Here is an 18,954-nt window from a genome sequence, read left to right as displayed (position 1 = left end):
CATCAAGTGGTTTTAAAAGTCTGATCCATTTATTTCCTCAATGTACCATTTCACATAATACATCTTGCATCCCAACATTACCCTAAAATCTTTATCAAGTAGTAGCCTGTCCCATGTATTAAAAGTATGGTTGGTAACACATCCTAGATGCCCACTGCCATCAAATACTTTCTGTGCTGCAAGACTGGCATCCAATATCTGTCACAACAAAACTGACTATATCATAGTGAAAAAGTTCATTAAGAGTAGCCAGGTATTGACACTTCTGCAAAGATATACACACTTAAGAAATCCAATACCTTTTTTTCCCCAAGATAAACAGTAGTGAATCAGACAGAGGAAAAGGGAAGTAGAAGTTTAAAAACAGAGAAACGACAAACAATGTACTACAGTTGTGTGATGATTCAGCAAACATACTGTGGCTCACAAACAGCAGTTTGTACCACACTCCTTCGTAGTAGTGACCATATGGCACCATGGTTGTCTAAAATCATACAGTCACTGGTTGAGACAGACGTTAGTCCAACTACTACAGATAAATGGCAAGACAGTGCGTGCGAACAAATACCTCAGATATGCAGATACTTCAAAGCCACTGCACATGAAGCAATGCATCTAGGCCGTGTTACACTTCAATAGAACAATTCACAATTTCAGCTTTTTGATATTGTCTCATCAAAATGCTACTTCCTTTTTTTTAATTGAATAAAAAAAACACTGAAGTGTATGATAGAGGTACACTTTACAGTACAATCAGTCATCAAACCATCAGAAAACATCCAACATCAGGCCAAATTGTACAATCAGTTATTTGAATGCATTTAGCATTAGCGTTGAGTTGTCAGGCGCAAAATGAGGAAGTTGGATTTGACAAAACTGACCACTGACGATTAGTATTTGATTGTACACAATATATACACATACTGTATGTTACATTGTGCCCAAAGTGTCATCAAAATACATTAGAGGAAGAATATAAATGTCTGAACTGGTAAAATAGCTGACCATGTATGAGAATATAAGGAAAGAAGGAGGTAGGTTTTGAGTAATGCCACCCTCAAAGAAACATCAGTGGAGCACTGCATTAATACATTTCCAACCCTTGAATAGTTAACACTACGTTTTGTGAACACTGTTAACATTTCTTCAATAACAAAGGGCATGTCCTACCCTCATGGCAGAATCCTGAGAGTCTAATAAGAGGTAAAACGGAATGTTTTGCGCAGAGGTAAATTTGGCCAGGAATGTGGCTCAGACCACATAGCTCTATATTTGTGCTCACAGTAAGGTCAAAACTTCTCTTAAAATTCAAAACATGATGTACTGATTGACTGGTCAGCATCAGTTCCTCTGGAGAGAAGCCTTGCCTTTGTTGTGAACAGATGTTGTATTTCAAAATGGTTTCCGTCTGTGTATGGCCTTCGATGTGCTTAAGATACATACAGAGAACATTTTGAGAGGTGGCAATTTGGTGTTAACTTTGATTCTCAGATTTTGGAAATATCCAAATACACATAAACATTTTTTGACATTGGAGAAGTGCTTTGGAGGTAATTAATCAAGAGGACTGTCTGCATCAAAGCAATGTTTAAAATTAATTTACATTTCATAAATTAAAACCTACCAAAAAATGCAGTTAACATACGTAAACATAATTTAAGATGAAATCAAATGTACAAGTTATTAAGTTAAATAATGAAACATTAATATTTTGGATGTGCAAACTTAAACACCTGTGACAATTAATAAATATAAAAAAATAATAAATATAAAAAATCAGTAGAAACATTTGGACAGAATACCAAACAAATATGAACTTCATAAAAAATAATACATTCATAAACAAGTCTATACTCCTTGTCTCATTACTCCTTGAATAATAGTGTTGGCAAAAGGCAAAGAGTCAAAACAATACACTGCACTCTTTTATTCTCATATGATCACACTGGCATGAAGCAGTGTGTGTGTGTGTGTGTGTGTGTGTGTGTGTGTGTGTGTGTGTGTGTGTGTGTGTGTGTGTGTGTGTATGGGTTCACCTGTTTGTATCTGTCTGTGAATGTGTATGTTTATGGCTAGGTATATTTAGACGTGTGTGTGTGTGTGTGTGTGTGTGTGTGTGTGTGTGTGTGTGTGTTCACCTGTTTGTATCTGTCTGTGAATGTGTGCTTAGATGTGTTTGTTTGTGTGTGTGTGTGTGTGTATGTATGTGTGTGTGTGTGTGTGTGTGTGTGTGTGTGTGTGTGTGTGTGTGTGTATGTGCGTGTGCCTGTGTGTGTCTCTCTGCATGGACATGAATTGAAAAGGAAAGATCTATTAGGGCCCTCTATTAAGTTGAGTTGTGTGTGTTGAAGTAACTAGCTCCAATCAGACTTGAGAAATACTGAGAAAACAAAAAGCAGGAAACGCATCAGTCTGGAGTTTTACCGGTTATAATGTTCCTTTTTACAAAAAGGCAGTTGGGAAGGAGCAATAATCCTGTTGATGAACATGATGAATGTGATGGGTTGCTGGCCCGTCCATTCTTTATATTCTGTAAAGAAAGAACACCATGTTATGTAATGCACAGTCCATTAGAAATGCATCTCAATACCATAGAGTAGACATGTTGACTGTTATCAGTACTTCAGAAATAATGTAAATGGAAAACAATGCCTAGCTCTTGTACACTAAATTCAACATATACATAGTGAGACAGATGTGTGTATGGGATAGGGTAAATTACAACATTAACAGGACAAGTGGTAGTGGGACACCACCCCCTGCTGGAGACTTTTAAAATGTATTTAGCAAAGGGACTCCTAAAATGCCATATTAGGAATTTATCACTGATGACTTGCAATGCCTGACAAGAACAGGTTTTTGGTCACAACAAGTGTACAATACTCACTTCACCTTTTATTTGGCTTAGTGATGCTGCTGCTGCTGCCTCTGCTGTTGCTGTGGATGTTGTTGTTGTTTATGGTGATGGTGCTGTTGAGCATGGTGGTGGTGTTGCTGCTGCTGCTGTGCATGGTGATGGTGCTGCGGTGACTGTTGATGGTGGAGGTGGTGCTGTGGGCTGCTGTGGTGGTGCCGGCTGGATGCTCCTCCTCTGATGCCTTGACCCATACTGGGGGAGCCGCCCTGGCTCTGGTGGTGGCTGTGGCCTGCCCTGATGGGCTTAGCTGGACAGGGAACAGACATACTCTCATTGTAACTAACTGAGGTAAACACAGTATAATGCCAGAGTAGACACATTCTCTAACAGAACAGAATATAAATGTCCCCATGGGGAAATTTGTCTTGGCCTCATCAAAGCATAACCCAGTGATAGACATACATCAACAGGGACATGACAGACAACACGTTACATAATAAATAGAAACATTGACAGCATGGTACACAGCACAGAGGAGCCCATTTGCAAGAATGTGAACTGTCCATGGATCTCTAATTACACTTACAGAATAGGTGGGTAAAAGAATGGCAGTTAAAAAATGCATAAAAATAATAATAAGCATGTGGTGCAGCCCAGGTTTATGTCTATTTAAGTTGTTTGTAAAGAAGACTGACAGAAACTTTAAATCTGTCTGTTTAAATAGTCTACCTGATAGTACCATCTCATATTGTGAAAACAGGACATGGGAAGGGTCACAGGGTATTCTGTCTATCTGTTAACTAACTGAGGTAAACACAGTATAGTGCCAGAGTAGACATACTCTCATAGTAACTAACTGAGGTAAACACAACATAACGTAGCAATTGAGTAGACATTATTACATTGCATTGGGCTGACGCATTTTTAGCCAAAGCGACTTATATATGTCAACTATATCACAAGGGATCACATTGTCCCCGGCACAACTTGGGGTTAAGTGCCTTGCTCAAGGGCACAACGGTGGAAGCCGGGAATTGAACCGACAACTTTCAGGCTACTGCACGCTAGCCCAGTTCCTTAACCGCTACACTACCACCGCCCCAGTAGACATCTCTCATAGTAACTGAGGTAAACATATATACTAACAGAATATACTCTCCTAGTAACTGAATGCCCTCAGTTGTAGTATAGAAATAAACATGATATGTGATTACATTATTCTTCTGAAAGAAAAAGTATATGCTCCCACTCACCAATTTGTGCGGAGTGTCCCCTTCTAGCGATGTTCTTGTTGCGGACAACTTCTTTGATGCGGTCCACCTCCTGTTGGTAGCGCTTGCGGTCACGCATGGCACTCTCCTTGGCGTCGCGCAGAGCAGTCTCCAGGGCCTTCACCCTCTCCACAGTGGCCCGTAGGCGCTTCTCCAGCTTGGGCAGCTCACAGCGCAGGTCTGCATTATCACGCACCAGCTGGGAGAGAGAGACAGGGAACCAGAACAAGAGAAAAAGAGAGAGAGAAAATATTTGTTAGTTGTATTGTTGCATTTGTTTACAGACACTTATCACACAAAGAAAGTGTTTTTTGGCGAAACAATCCTCTCCTCATATCAAAAGTCACAACCATCTAGGCTGTGTGTTACATTTCAATAAAACGATTCACAATTCCAGTATTTTCACATTTGTCTCATCAAAACACCACTCCCTTTTTTAAGTTGAGTAAAAACACTGAAGTGCATGATAGAAGTACACTTCACAAAATAAAACAATCCTTTCCTGATTTCAAAGGTCACAACCATATATTTATTGATAAAAGTGGACACTTGTGTTGAAGACTTTTAAAGAGGCCCACCTGTTTGTGAACTTTGGTGAGCTGTTCCAGATTGTTCTCCAGGAAGATGATCTTCTGTTTCTGGGCCAGACTGCCACCAGCTTCATCACATTCCAGCTCAACATTCTGTGAAGGGCAGGAAGTGATGTCATTGACATACATTCAGGGACTGAAAAACAACATGTGTATTTGTGCAGTCCCTTCAAATCTGAATTAACTGCAGAAATGTTGAAGTTTGAAAAAGATTGTGAAAGTGATGTGGATGGTGAACCTGGTGGCATTTCAAACAGGGAAGAGTAAGATTTAAACTGGGACTTACAGAGAAGAGAGTGACTGGTTCAGGAGCCAGGTGAATTTGTAGGTAATATTTTGATGTAACAAATTTGAATGTACACAGAATCTAATATGTCTCTGACAGAATGCACATATTAAACTTAGAGGAGGGCATAAAGTTCAAAATAAAAATCTCAATCTTTTTCACTATAAATCAGATGATGCCCCTAACTGTTATTACACTTTAGATAATCATAACAGCATTTTTCTCAAATGTCAAAGGTCCATTATATTCTTACTACTATGACATGTGCTTATCGATAGTTCATTTGCTATGTGAGGAAACTACATAGTGGAATAAGTGTTCCCTCTGCTGGCAAAGACCAGCAGCTGCTGCAGCAGATTACTGTAACTAGGCCTATATTTGCACACAATGGGAAAGGATGTACCGTAATCCCTAAACCCTTGCCTATGTGTTAACAGTTAAACTGGTGTCACTCCTTGGACCCTGAGTCAAACGCTGACACACGTCTGAGCTGAGGAGTGATTCAGGGTCACCCTTCCCTGGAAGAGCCACCATGGGATTTCCTGAGCCCGTTGTCATCAATATTTCAGCCTAGGCCCGTTTTGAATTTCCTTTCTCACAGTGCGATCTGGTCACGTGACCGCTAGCAGGCGGCGAAGCCACGAGCCAAGGAGCGATGGCTCGGAGCCACCGGACGTATGAGGGAGGCGGAGGGTCCCTTTGGTGACCATGTGGTCGTCACAGAAAGATGACAGTGGCCCAAACTCAAGGACTTGCAGGGAGCGCAGCTGTGAGGGCTCACCTTTAACATAACTCAAGCACACACAAACCTCACCTTTAACATAACTCAAGCACACGCACACACATCACCTTTAACATAACTCAAGCACACACAAACCTCACCTTTAACATAACTCAAGCACACGCACACACATCACCTTTAACATAACTCAAGCACACACAAACCTCACCTTTAACATAACTCAAGCACACACACACACACACACATCACCTTTAACATAACTCAAGCACACACACACCTCACCTTTAACATAACTCAAGCACACACACACCTCACCTTCACACACCTTACCTTTAACATAACTCAAGCACACACACCTTATCTTTAACATAACTCAAGCACACGCACACCTCACCTTTAACATAACTCAAGCACACACACACACACACACACACACACACACCTCACCTTTAACATAACTCAACTACACACACACCTCACCTTTAACATAACTCAAGCACACGCACACATCACCTTTAACATAACTCAAGCACACACACACCTCACCTTTAACATAACTCAACTACACACACACCTCACCTTTAACATAACTCAAGCACTCACACACACCTCACCTTTAACATAACTCAAGCACACACACACACACACACACCTCACCTTTAACATAACTCAACTACACACACACCTCACCTTTAACATAACTCAACACACACACACCTCACCTTTAACATAACTCAAGATGTTGAAGCTTTTGAGTTTGTTGATCTGTGTTTTATATGCTTATACTGATGTACAAACCTTAACACGAGTTAAAACGAGTAAAACGAGTCAATCCTTGTCTTTTTTACGAAAATAAAAAACATGCTGTGAAATAGCATAGAAATGTGTTCTTACTCTATTCACACGAGTATTGAGATCATCAATGAAGAGCTTTCGTAGATTATGGAGTGTTTGAAGTTCTTTAGCCTATAAAGAAAAGAAAAAAGTGAACAACTTTATCTGAATGTTTTTTTACAGACATACTACACATATACTGTCGCAGATACTACTGTTACATCAGTCATATTGCTTGAGAGTGATATTGAGATTCTGGACAAAGATTTGCTGCTGTTTGCAGAAAGGGGCTTTAAAGAGAGTGGATGTGCATGCATTATGTCCAGTTTAATACTGACATTTATAATGAGCAATACAACAGCACACTAAGCTAAAGTTGGAGCAAAACAGGAAATGTGAACTGTCCACTCACCACAGTCTCCTCAAGGCCCTTGAGATCCTCCTTGGCCAGCTCCCTTTTCTCATTGAGCAAGCTGCAGGACAAGTGGGTCAGTCAGAAATCGACCTTCTGCTTCCCCTGTTTACACCCCATTCCCTTCCACAGTCTGAAGGCGTGTTATAGTGTAGTGTGATATGTTTTTGTTGCAAAAGAGGTTAAGTCTAAGTGCAATAAAACTAGATGTACCGTAGAGCGTTACAAAATATGACCGCCGCCCAGTCCAGCACATGTTTTCCACAAAAATAAGTCACGCTGAAAGGCATATATGATTCTAACTGTCTCACTGAATTGCATTATGCACACTCAATTCTCACTGGTATCTGCTAGACAACAAGTACCAAAACATGATTAGTTCATAGATTTCACATGTAATATACATTTTATACAACCCCACCCCCATCTTGCCTGTTCATAATTCTGAGAAATTCTTGAATTGTGTGCATGTGTGCGTGTACATGTTTATGTTTATGTGTGTGTGGGTGTGTGTGCGTGCATGTGCTTGTGTGTTTGCCTGTTTATGTGCCTGTGTGTGTGCATGCGCATGCATGCATATATATGTCTACTGTGTGAGTATGTGTCATACGTAGGATTACTGTGAATGTATGTGTGTGCGTGTGTACAGTATCTGTTTATGCACATGTGTGCATATGGAATGGGTTACATGACCCCTGGAGGCAAACATACGCAAAAAATTGGTCATCCTAGGCCCTACGGTTCTCAAGATATTCACAGAAAACTGTGTCTGCCCTACCCTCCTTTCGGGGGGTCCAGCGGGGGGGCTACAGATCAAAACGAAAAGCGATGGTTCCATGCTATCCATGTGGGGTTACATGCCCACCAAGTTTCGTGTACCCCGGTCTTTCAGTGTCCCGGGAATCCTTGTTGGTGTACGGTCACTAAATGTACACATAAATTATTTTATTGTAAGGCCCCCCATGAACGAAAGTCCACGAAACTTAGCATGCATTCGGAGGGTGTCATAATGATCCTACACTTTCAATTTCGTGCAGTTTTGACCATGTCAGCCAGAGATATTGTGATGAAAACACCTAATGTTTTGCTTTTTAATTTTAAACTAGGTGGCGCTATACATGAAATAAGTAGTAATGGGATAGGTTGACATGCCCCCTTAAGACCAACATAGAAAAAAAAGGTGGACCTCCTAGGCCCTACGGTTCTCGAGATATTCACAGAAAACTGTCTCCGGCCACCTACAGGCCAGTTGGTGTATATTGACATAAATTAATTTATTGTGTGGCCCCCCATGAACGGAATTCCACGAAACTTGGCGTGCATTCAGAGGGTGTCATAATGATCCTACACGTCCATTTCCGTGCAGTTTTGACTATGTTAGGTCACAGATACCTGCGATTACAACACCTCATTTTTACTTTTTTGTGTTTAACTAGGTGGCGCTATACATTAAATGAGTGGTTATGGAATGGGTTGGCATGGCCCTTTGAGATCAACATACAAAAAAAAAATGGTCCTCCTAAACTCGAGATATTCACAGAAAACTGTGTCTGCCCTACCCTCTTTTCGGGGGGGTCCAGTCCAGCGGGGGGGCTACAGATCAAAACGAAAAAAGGAGGTTCCATGCTATCCATGTGGGGTTACATGCCCACCGAGTTTCATGTACCCCGGTCTTACAGTGTCCCTGGAATCCTTGACGGAAATTTGGACATGCGAAAAAAAAAAAAAAAAAAAATCTGACTAAACCTATATGACCGCAACTTCGCAACTAATAAATTTGGATCAGTAGTTCGGCTACATGACAGATAGACATCTTTACCGTGGGAAGGGTAACCGTGGACACAAGAGCCCAGGAGACTTACATGAGGTTCTGCAGTTTCTCATCCTTCTCCTGTTCTTGCTGCTTCAGCTTCTCATAGTCCGACAACAGCTTCGCCCGCTCCAGCTGCAGGGCCTCATTCAGACTGGAGGGGAATCACACACACACACACACAGCTGACGATTCAGCTCACGATTCAGCTCAACCTCATTTCAATTCAATTCAACACAACTCAACCTCATTTCAACTCAACTCAACTCAACACAACTCAACCTCATTTCTACTCAACTCAACCTCATTTCAACTCAACCTCATTTCACCTCAACTCAACACAACTCAACCTCATTTCAACTCAACCTCATTTCACCTCAACTCAACCTCATTTCAACTCAACCTCATTTCAACTCAACTTAACACAACTCAACCTCATTTCACCTTAACTCAACCTCATTTCAACTCAACTCAATTAAACACAACTCAACCTCATTTCACCTCAACTCAACCTCATTTCAACTCAACACAACTCAACCTCATTTCAACTCAACTCAACCCAACCTCATTTCTACTTAACTCAACCTCATTTCAACTCAACCTCATTTCACCTCAACTCAACCTCATTTCAACTCAACTAAACACAACTCAACCTAATTTCAACTCAACACAACTCAATCTCATTTTAACTCAACTAAACCTCATTTAAACTCAACTCAACCTCATTTCAACTCAACTCAACACAACTCAACCTCATTTCAACTCAACTCAACTCAATCTCATTTTAACTAAACTAAACCTAATTTTAACTCAACCTCATTTCAACTCAACTCAACCTCATTTCAACTCAACTAAACACAACTCAACCTCATTTCAACTCAACATAACTCAATCTCATTTTAACTCAACTAAACCTCATTTAAACTCAACTCAACCTCATTTCAACTCAACTCAACACAACTCAACCTCATTTCAACTCAACACAACTCAATCTCATTTTAACTCAACTAAACCTCATTTTAACTCAACCTCATTTCAACTCAACTCAACCTCATTTCAACTCAACTCAACACAACTCAATCTCATTTTAACTAAACTAAACCTCATTTTAACTCAACTCAACCTCATTTCAACTCAACTCAACCTCATTTCAACTCAACACAATCCTATTTCAACTTAATCATAGAGTGTATGCACAACAGTACTGCGCCTGGTACTATTACAGGACAGGTGTTATGATTCACCTGGATGATGCTGGTCAAAAATATCTCATTACAGTTTTTCTCAGTCGCTTTGGTGCTTTTCTCAGATCAGAATGAAAATTCTCATAACTATTAGTTCAACCTCCACAACATTTAGTCATTTGTGCACATCATAGTAGCAATTTCTCCTTCCTCTGAACAAATTGCAAATGCTTTTGGACATGTATCAGTTGCTTTGTCATGTCAGTCAAAATGAACTATACTTATGGATGCTGAATAGTCGTTCCCAATAAAACTAATAGTCTTCATTTCATTGCTTGAGTCATTGCATACAAAATTGGTGAACTAGTTATCAAATTCTGTCACAATGCTGTAGAATTGCAAAGAGCATATACAGTAAAAATGTGAAACGTACAGTGTCTTGTACTCACTTACTCCTAACTACAGCAATTTCTAACTTTACTGTAGTTTTCAAATGGCTGTACAAGTACTGTTTAGTGCTGTCTTGAGCATGTTCAGGTAGAGAATAAGCTGCCATAATGAAAACATGACAAAGCCATTTGACTATCTTGTTCATAAACGATGGTGTCAAGACTTCTCATTTTGATGACACTGGCAGTTTCATTGACATAAATACTTGCTTTTGAGGAATGGACTATCCATTTTGAGCAAGCGACGTGCTTTTGCAGATTATCCACTAGGTTTTGCAGTTTGCACTAATTGTTTTGAGAAATGCACTAACTGCTGTGCAAATGTTAATAGTGATGTGAGAAAAGCACCAAAACTACTGAGAAAAACTGTAATATGTCATCATCTCAAGTTCTCCGTTAGGATCAGAAGGATGCAAAGCTATTGACATACAACTCAGGTGCTTAAATATTGGTGATGGTGTGACTGTTATTCTAAGACACTAATGCAGTCACCCACTCTCTGAGCTCATCCAGGATCTTCTGCTTGTGGTCGATCTCGTCTCGCAGACGCGACAGGTGCTTCTGGTGGACCTCTCGGTGGTTCTCCATCTGTTCCTCAAGGGTTTTCTGCACAGACACAGCGAAATCCACACACTCTGCTTTTATCTTTGTTCCCTTGGTTCCTTTGCTTTGAAGTTCACAACTTTATGATATATCCAGAATTTTTCATTTCCATCCATCTATATCTAGTACTGATGAACATTATTTATCCACTTTGCTTGACAAATGTTTATTGTGAACAAATAACTGATGCGAGAACATCTAGGACACGTGTAGGAAGAGAAATGTACAGTATGTATAAGTGCAAATGTACAAGTGAGGAATGAAAGAGAGGTTAGTGCAGACAGAGAGCTTGGCTCACCTTAATCTCCTCAGCATCCTGTAGCCTGCTCATGTGCTCTTTCTCTTTATCCATCACAGACACTTCATGCACTTTCTCTGCAGAGATACAGCCATTTCAGTCCTTTAGTGTGTGTGTGTGTGCGTGCGTGTGTGCGTGTGTGTGTGTGTGTGGTGTGTGTGTGTGTGTGTGTGTGTGTGTGTGTGCGTGCGTGTGCGTGTGTATGTGTGTGCGTGTGTGTGTGTGTGTGTGTTGAAGTGGACACAAATGTAACCATGCATGTGTACCAGTATATGTGTGGTGTGTATAGTCTATACATACACTTTATAGTACATGTGTGTGTATGCAGCGCAGTATATGTCATGACATGCACCTTGTGCTTGTAACTTGGCAAGTTCTTCCATCAGAGAGTCTTGGCCCTCCTCCAGCTGTCTTTTCTTATGCTCCATGTTTTGCATGTAGTCTGTCAGAGACTTGATCTTGGCCTGAAGCTGAGGAACAGAAAAAAGAACAGGATGGGTGAGATCCTTTTACAGAGCCAATGAGCTTAAAGGTCAACTGATTTCTATGATGACAATGAGAAGCTCCCCAATATTCATACTGCAGAGTGCTTGCAAAAGCAACAATACAATACACACAAAAAACATCAAAGGTCAACATCCCAACAAAAATACAAACTTGTCTTGCACAACTATGCAATGTAGAGGTCTTAAAGGTTTTTTATATATATATAATATATATATATATATTATATATATATATATAGATAGATAGATAGATAGATAAATCAATAGATAGATTGATTGATTGACTGAGAGATAGATCATTTATTGCCCTTGACTCCTAGGCCCCATGTCGACCCATACCTGGGAGACGAGGAGCTGACAGGAGGCCAGCTCCTTCTCATTGGCCTGCATCTTGCGGCTGGTGTCGGCCTGAGTGCTCTCCAGCTGCTTGCTCCGGTTGACCAGAGACTTCACCTCCGACTTCATCTTGCTGATGTAGAGACGGGCCATGGTGAACTCCTCCTCTATGACTCCATTCGCCTCGGCCATCTGGGACACAGTGAGAGGGAGAGAGGAACATGGGCTGTGAGAAAATAACTACATCTGGGCACCAGAGAGTGAGGGACACAAGAAGAGTGAGCATTGGTTAAGACTGGTGACGTTTCCGGACTCGCATGTAAATATTTTTACCTTGTTTGAGTTTATCTCCCTCACTTAGTTCGCTCAGCTGAACTCAGAGAAGCAGATCAGTGTGACCTCAGTGGAAGTGGATGTTCCAAGTTACAGTTTAGCAGAGTCGCATGTCATCTTCTAAATGAGACAGAAGTGTATATGTGTTTGCGTGAGCTGAAGTGTAGAGTGAGGGTACTTACAGCCTTGAGGTCACTGGTGCCGATCACGCTGCCGATGTCACTGAGGTCTCGCAGCAGCAGGTTGACGATCTCTGCCGCCCGCTTCTTCTGATGACTACTCATTTCCTGCACCTGGGCCAGCTCCCTCTCCACCACCAGCAGAGATGCCTGGACACACACACACACACAGACATGCATGAGCGCGCGCGCGCACACACACACACACACACACACACACACACACACGCACAGGCTAGGACATTTATTTTCTGAAGCCACGTTTCCCATCTCTGCACAAACAAACACACACATACACATACACACACATACACACTTCCTCACCACTCCTCCCCTCCTCCACCCCCGTCTCACACACACTCACAGTTTTCTGGTTGACCTCCTCGCTGAGCTGCTCGTTGGAGCGTCCACGCTCCTCGGCCTGGTGGCTCTTCTGGTCGTAGTTGACGGCCAGCTCTTCCAGGGCCTGCAGCACCTCCTTCACCTCCTCCTTGGATGCCTCGTGGTCCCGCTGCAGACGCGACAGGTCCTCCTGGGTCTTCTCGTAGTCCCTCCGCGTCGACGCCAGGAGCTACATACGCACACGTGTGTGTGTGTGTGTGAATGTTTATGTTTGTCGGAAGGTCAGAATCAAAATTCAGTTGATACCATTGAATCAATTGTATGGTAATTTAACATGAATAAAAGGTACATCCATAGTGTAACTTGACCATAGGTGCAAAACAGCAAACTGCTACTACAGCATGCTGTCTTTATGGGCGTATTCTCTACACTGAGATAAGAGGGGTTAAAAACTGTTTGTTAGTGATAGTTAAACACTGTCACTATACCAGTCTGTTAATGTACAGTTCAAATAGTCTTGTCATAATCAATAAATAGTATACGATTAGAAATACAACAGATATGTTTCAGAGCTTCTTTTATCAGTCATGTGAAAGTTATTTCAGTTGTTGTGCCTGTGATTTTAGTCATCTGCAGTCACTGAAATGTACAAATTAAACTCAATGCTTAATCATGCATTCAAAATACTGTAGCCATGACAGTTTGGCATGTCAACAAGGGTGCATCACTGTTCCTGGCAACGCCCAAAAAAGGACTGGGGCGATTTGTGTGGAGAATTACAGAAGGTCTCAAATTCTGAAGTGCATCATGACAAGATAATGGCCTTAATGGAGCCATCATCATAGCAACCACATTCATATTTAAATGGATTCTCCCTACTTCAGATCGGTCCTGGAGGAAATTATAGCTCCACAACCATATTTAAAAGAACTACACCTGACATGAATTCACAAACAGGCTTGCTAAGATGGTGCTTTGTTTGTCTTTACCACAGAGAGGAGGTGTTATATTTCTCCACTAGATGGCAGTAGATTTATTGGTTTCCTCTTGCTAATTTGCATTTCCCATATTCCAATTTCCCCTCGGATGGAAATAAATCCATCTCTCAGTCTAACATGGGATTTTAGGTAGTGATTCCATGAATAAATCTGAACTGTAGGGTATTTGCAATATTACTGGAGAATCATCTATATTAAAATTTTGCAAAGAACTATTCATATACAGTATATGTATGAATATACTGTATTTCTGTATGGGCTTCTTGCATGCCTTGTATTAGTACAGTCTAAGCATAGATAGATGGAGAAGGCATTGGGTATGTATATATGTGAATGTGGGCATGTGTGTATATTTGTGTCTGTGTGTGTGTGTGTGTGTGTCTGTGTGTGCTTGAATGTGTGACGTCGCCTGTGCACACCTCATCCTGCTCAGCCATCTGTTGTTTGAACTCCTCTGCCAGTTGACTCTGCTGGTTGATTTCATCGTCCTGGGGAGAGAGGAGGGAAGGGGGCATTTCCACACGTTTGGAGGAGGGTCTCTAAAACTGACACACTTCACTAATACTGCTCAAATACCACAGCACACATTAGTAATGGAACAATGGTAATGAGCCTGCAGTAATGAAACACAGACTGCACTGTTGCAGAGTGTAAACCATAATGAAGTATGTGTGCTTATAGCACATGACCAACAATAGAATAATAAAATGCTTCTCTCATAATGACACATACTATATGGTGTAGTGTATCGCCATGAGCAAGCAGAACTTGTAGAAGTCAAATAATTGCAACATAATATTATGCTAAGAACATGCTAAGGCTGGCTGCTTGGAGTCCGCATCAACAGGGCCTAAGCATTTGCTAGCCTAGGCATTTGTTAGCAAAGTAGTAGTATAATAGTATTTCTGATATGTTGCTGATTGGATCATAAACGGGCACAGCAACAAAGGGGAATGACTGACTCTTCTCTATAACTGTGTTACATGTTATTTTCTATATTTCTGATATGTTGCTGATTGGATCATAAACGGCCACAGCAATGAAGAAAAGTGAAAGTGATTGATAATGACTGACTGACTCTATTATTGTGTTACATGCTCCGAATGTAAAGCACTTTGAGCTGCATTCTGTGTATGAAAGGTGCATTACAAATAAAGCTTATTATTATTATTATTATTATTATTATTATTATTATTAGAACGTAACCCCCAAAATGAATAATGTAATTGTAAGGCCTCTTGTTAAGTGTCATTGGAAAAAGGATAGTTCTGGTCAGAGGTATGGATTCGAGTCACATGACTTGGACTCGAGTCAGACTCGAGTCACGATTTTCATGACTTCAGACTCGACTTGACAAAATTAGAAATTACTTGTAACTCGACTTGGACTCAAGACTAGACTCAGACTTTATCTTTTAGCACTTTAGCGTTCTAGTTTGTCTTTGTGGGAAAGAACATGGATGCCACCAGGGCAGCAGCTGTCTCGGTACTGGGCACTTGCCTAGAACATGAGAGCAAGCTTGTGGCTCACCTAAAAAAGCTACGGGATGATTTACACTTGCATTCATATTCATTCATAGTCATTCAGACTAAGACAATGCATGCAAGGAAAAAAAATGCTTTTGCTCACTTATCTAACTCTAGGGGAGACAGTGAATAACCCAATTTCATACCACATACTTGGTAGGCTACTATGTTCACATTCTGGCGAAGCACAGCTACTTGGGCGAAGTGATTTGCAGACAGCACCTGAAAAGCTCTGGTGTTAGGCCTACTGTACTTCTTCAAACCCCAAGGAGCATTGATTTCCCTGAATGAAAACATAGTTCCAACCAAGTAGCCTATGTATGCTTACAAAAAGGCTGTGTCTCATTTGACATTATTGTGGTTTGTTATTTGTACACATTGTAACTATACAAATCACAGCATGTAAATAGGAAATGTTGGAATTCTTTTGTCTCTATTGGGAGGTGTAGGCTAATGAAGCCGGCCACTTCGAGGCACTTGTGATAAGGTAGGCTAGCGGTGGGTGCGTCAGACCGAGGAGACTAACTACACGCACAGACAAACTCTGGGAAATACGGTGAATGAAAGCTAAAAAAGTGTTCCTTTAAAGTTGCTTCATTAGCATAACAGTCGGGACATAGTATTACCAGTTAGTGAACTCATTACAATCAAAAATCCTGTATTCACTCTTACTTTTACTCAGTAAGAGAACAAAGGATACTTTGTTTGTCTTTGAGCTTGTGATTATAAAAGTATCAAACTCTTCAATATGTAAAGTATGATATGATAAGAATGATATATAAAGTATGATTGATGACATATTAATATGCATTATTACACGGCTCTTCACAAGACAAGTAGAACGCTCCATTCTCCATCAGCTGTGTTCTAAAGAATGTTTGATTCAAATTCAGCGTGTGTTGATGCGAACTATTTGTTTCTCAGCAAATGCCACGATGAACGGTAACAAATAGGCTAGGCCAGAGCCATATAAAGGTAGAGTTGCGACAACTCCATTGACGCTAATGTTCCATTTTTTTCCAACAATGGCAGCTAATGGAAGCCTCAAATAGTTCCCGAAAGTTCAAAATTAATAATAGCAGCAGTGCAGTTACAGCAGTATAGACATCCAGTTTGTAGCCAACATTTCAGACTCAGATTTACATACCTTTGCCTGATCCGAATAATAATAATAATAACAGTAATAATAGTAAAGTAATAGTAGGCTATCAATAGCCTAATTATAATAATAAACGATTTATGTATCGACTATGACTTTTCTGCTGCTCAGTCTTTATCAGTTCCTCATCAAATAAATTAAAAGAGGCTAAAAGCCCAATAAATGTGCCACACGTAATAGCCGAATATAAGATAACCCTTGCCTATCCCATTTCAATTAGGCATCACTACACCACCATGAACAAGCTGTCATTAAGTTTTTGTGTTTAGTATGCCTACAGCTTTTATGACATGACATTTCATGGGCATTTAGCTTCACCATCACGTCAAGTTGTAACGTATGCGCAATGCTCATCTAGGCTATGGATTTAAGTGGCTTAAAAGCAGCAAAAGTGGGATATAGTGCAACTGCTTCCCCAAAACAATTCCTCCATAACTGTGTATTTAATCGTTTGATATATGGATAACTTTCAGTGGACTAAACAAAAGGTAAAGATTTTGTTATATGGCGAAGCATATAGCCAGCTTTGTTTGCAGCAGTGAAGCTGAGTTTGTTGTTAACATTGTTGGTAACTGTCAGGGAATGTAACCCCAACATATAGATGCAAGAACCACAACACGTAGTATGGCTTTGCCCACAAACTCTGGTACCAAGAGGAGAGCCTGCTAATGTAAGGAAGAATTCCTCACACCATCAGTCTCTGACTCTGCAGCCCAAAATCTGTGTCTTTTATTGTACAGAAAATAGGAAGCAAGACATAGCGACTTCATTGTGACATACTCTTATCTCACCCACACACACACACAGGGTGCAGTTCCTGTCTGTCTGGGTGCACACTTAACTTATACTCTCTGTTCTTAGAACTCAGCACAACAACATTTAACTTGAACTCTCTGTTCTTAGAACTCAGCACAACAACATGTAACTTGAACTCTCTGTTCTTAGAACTCAGCACAACAACATGTAACTTGAACTCTCTGTTCTTAGAACTCAGCACAACAACATGTAACTTAAACTCTCTGTTCGTAGAACTCAACACAACAATATTTCTGCTTACACAAATGGTTATACAATGATGATAATAATTTCCTTACAGTAACGTAAACGTTTCTTCAGTTAGGAGCAGTAGCCTACTGTAAGTCGCTTCAGGGCGGAACAAGACCCCTCCGCGTCCGGTTCGCCCTGTTGGGACTTATTTTCCCAGTGATGACCGGCGTTCTCTACATTATCCCTTACATAATATGCAGTCATTTTTTTGAGTGTTTAGGACTTGGACTAAGGGGCTTATTGCTTAGTATATGACAGACAGCAGTCCAGGTGTGGTGCAGTCCTAGGCCTACCTTGTCATCCAGCTGTTGGTAGAGGTCGTTGATGAGCTCCTCGTACTGGGTCTTCTCCTGGTCAGAGAGGGGGAGAGGGGGCGGGGCAGTCGACTCGATCATGGGAGTAGCCTCGGCATTCTTCTGCTCTTTGGGAACGGTCTGTTCCTCCACAGGGACAGCCTCTCCTAGAAGTATGACAGGGAGAGAGAGAGAGAGAGAGAACCTGAAGGTTTGAACCTGTAAGGTCCTATTTTTACTTTATTTTAGTCTACACTGTAAGTGTCTCTCTTCAGTGAAGAAAACTGCACTGTTTTCAGAAACAAGCACAAATTGGAGGTCCTAAAATAACCTCTACCATCCTAACAAATACCAATACAAATGCCCAAAACCTGAATTTATAAAGATATTTCACAGAGTATTGTGTAGTTGGGTCCATTCTCAGTGCACCAGCAACATGTCTTCAGAGTATGACACTGGGAACGGTTCCCAGGAGTTAATGTTATGATGTGAGAGAGAGACGATGAGACAGATATCAGTGTAAAAATGCCAGCAGACAGACTTAGCTCCCTACTGTGAGCATGTGCCAAGCAATGCCGCCTTCATGAATAATCCCCTCAGTCTGAAATTATAAAAAAAGAAAGAAAGAAAGAGCCGGGATTAGCCAACGGGAGACTAGCCTGCTGTGAGGCTACTGATAAGGAAAGTGGTGGAAGTTACAGGAGTCCAGATTAAAGGGAGGCCTTCAGAGACAGAGAGACAGACAGGCAGGCAGGCAGACTCAGACAGACAGACAGACAGGGCAGGTAGGCAGACAGACACACAGTAAAGTCTATAAAAGCAGTCTGGCTCTTTGTAGTGGAGCTGGATATCTGCAGCGCAGCAAGCCACAAGTGGGTGTTATCTGTCATCAGACAGAG

The 18,954-nt window shown here is 41.1% G+C and overlaps 1 protein-coding gene across 2 annotated transcripts in view; it reads right to left on the bottom strand.

The window, feature by feature from the left end:
• Positions 1–2,211: 2,211 nt before the first annotated feature.
• kif5c (kinesin family member 5C) overlaps positions 2,212–18,954 on the bottom strand; it is a 34,044-nt gene continuing 17,301 nt past the window's right edge. The window contains exons 12-26 of one of the 2 annotated variants that reach the window (XM_042075390.1): positions 18,056–18,222; positions 14,450–14,518; positions 13,055–13,261; positions 12,694–12,840; positions 12,182–12,370; positions 11,689–11,806; positions 11,337–11,413; positions 10,932–11,041; positions 8,855–8,956; positions 6,993–7,053; positions 6,641–6,712; positions 4,707–4,811; positions 4,111–4,327; positions 2,888–3,164; positions 2,212–2,530 (exon numbers count right to left, since the gene is read on the bottom strand). In XM_042075390.1, coding sequence (XP_041931324.1) covers positions 2,905–3,164; positions 4,111–4,327; positions 4,707–4,811; positions 6,641–6,712; positions 6,993–7,053; positions 8,855–8,956; positions 10,932–11,041; positions 11,337–11,413; positions 11,689–11,806; positions 12,182–12,370; positions 12,694–12,840; positions 13,055–13,261; positions 14,450–14,518; positions 18,056–18,222 — 1,901 coding nt within the window. In that variant the 3' untranslated portion in view covers positions 2,212–2,530; positions 2,888–2,904. The remainder of the gene's footprint in view (positions 2,531–2,887; positions 3,165–4,110; positions 4,328–4,706; positions 4,812–6,640; positions 6,713–6,992; positions 7,054–8,854; positions 8,957–10,931; positions 11,042–11,336; positions 11,414–11,688; positions 11,807–12,181; positions 12,371–12,693; positions 12,841–13,054; positions 13,262–14,449; positions 14,519–18,055; positions 18,223–18,954) is intronic. The other variant, XM_042075380.1, reaches the window with a different exon arrangement.

Source organism: Alosa sapidissima, chromosome 2, assembly GCF_018492685.1.
Source record: "Alosa sapidissima isolate fAloSap1 chromosome 2, fAloSap1.pri, whole genome shotgun sequence".
NCBI lineage: Eukaryota > Metazoa > Chordata > Actinopteri > Clupeiformes > Clupeidae > Alosa > Alosa sapidissima.
This window is presented reverse-complemented; position numbering and strand designations above follow the sequence as displayed.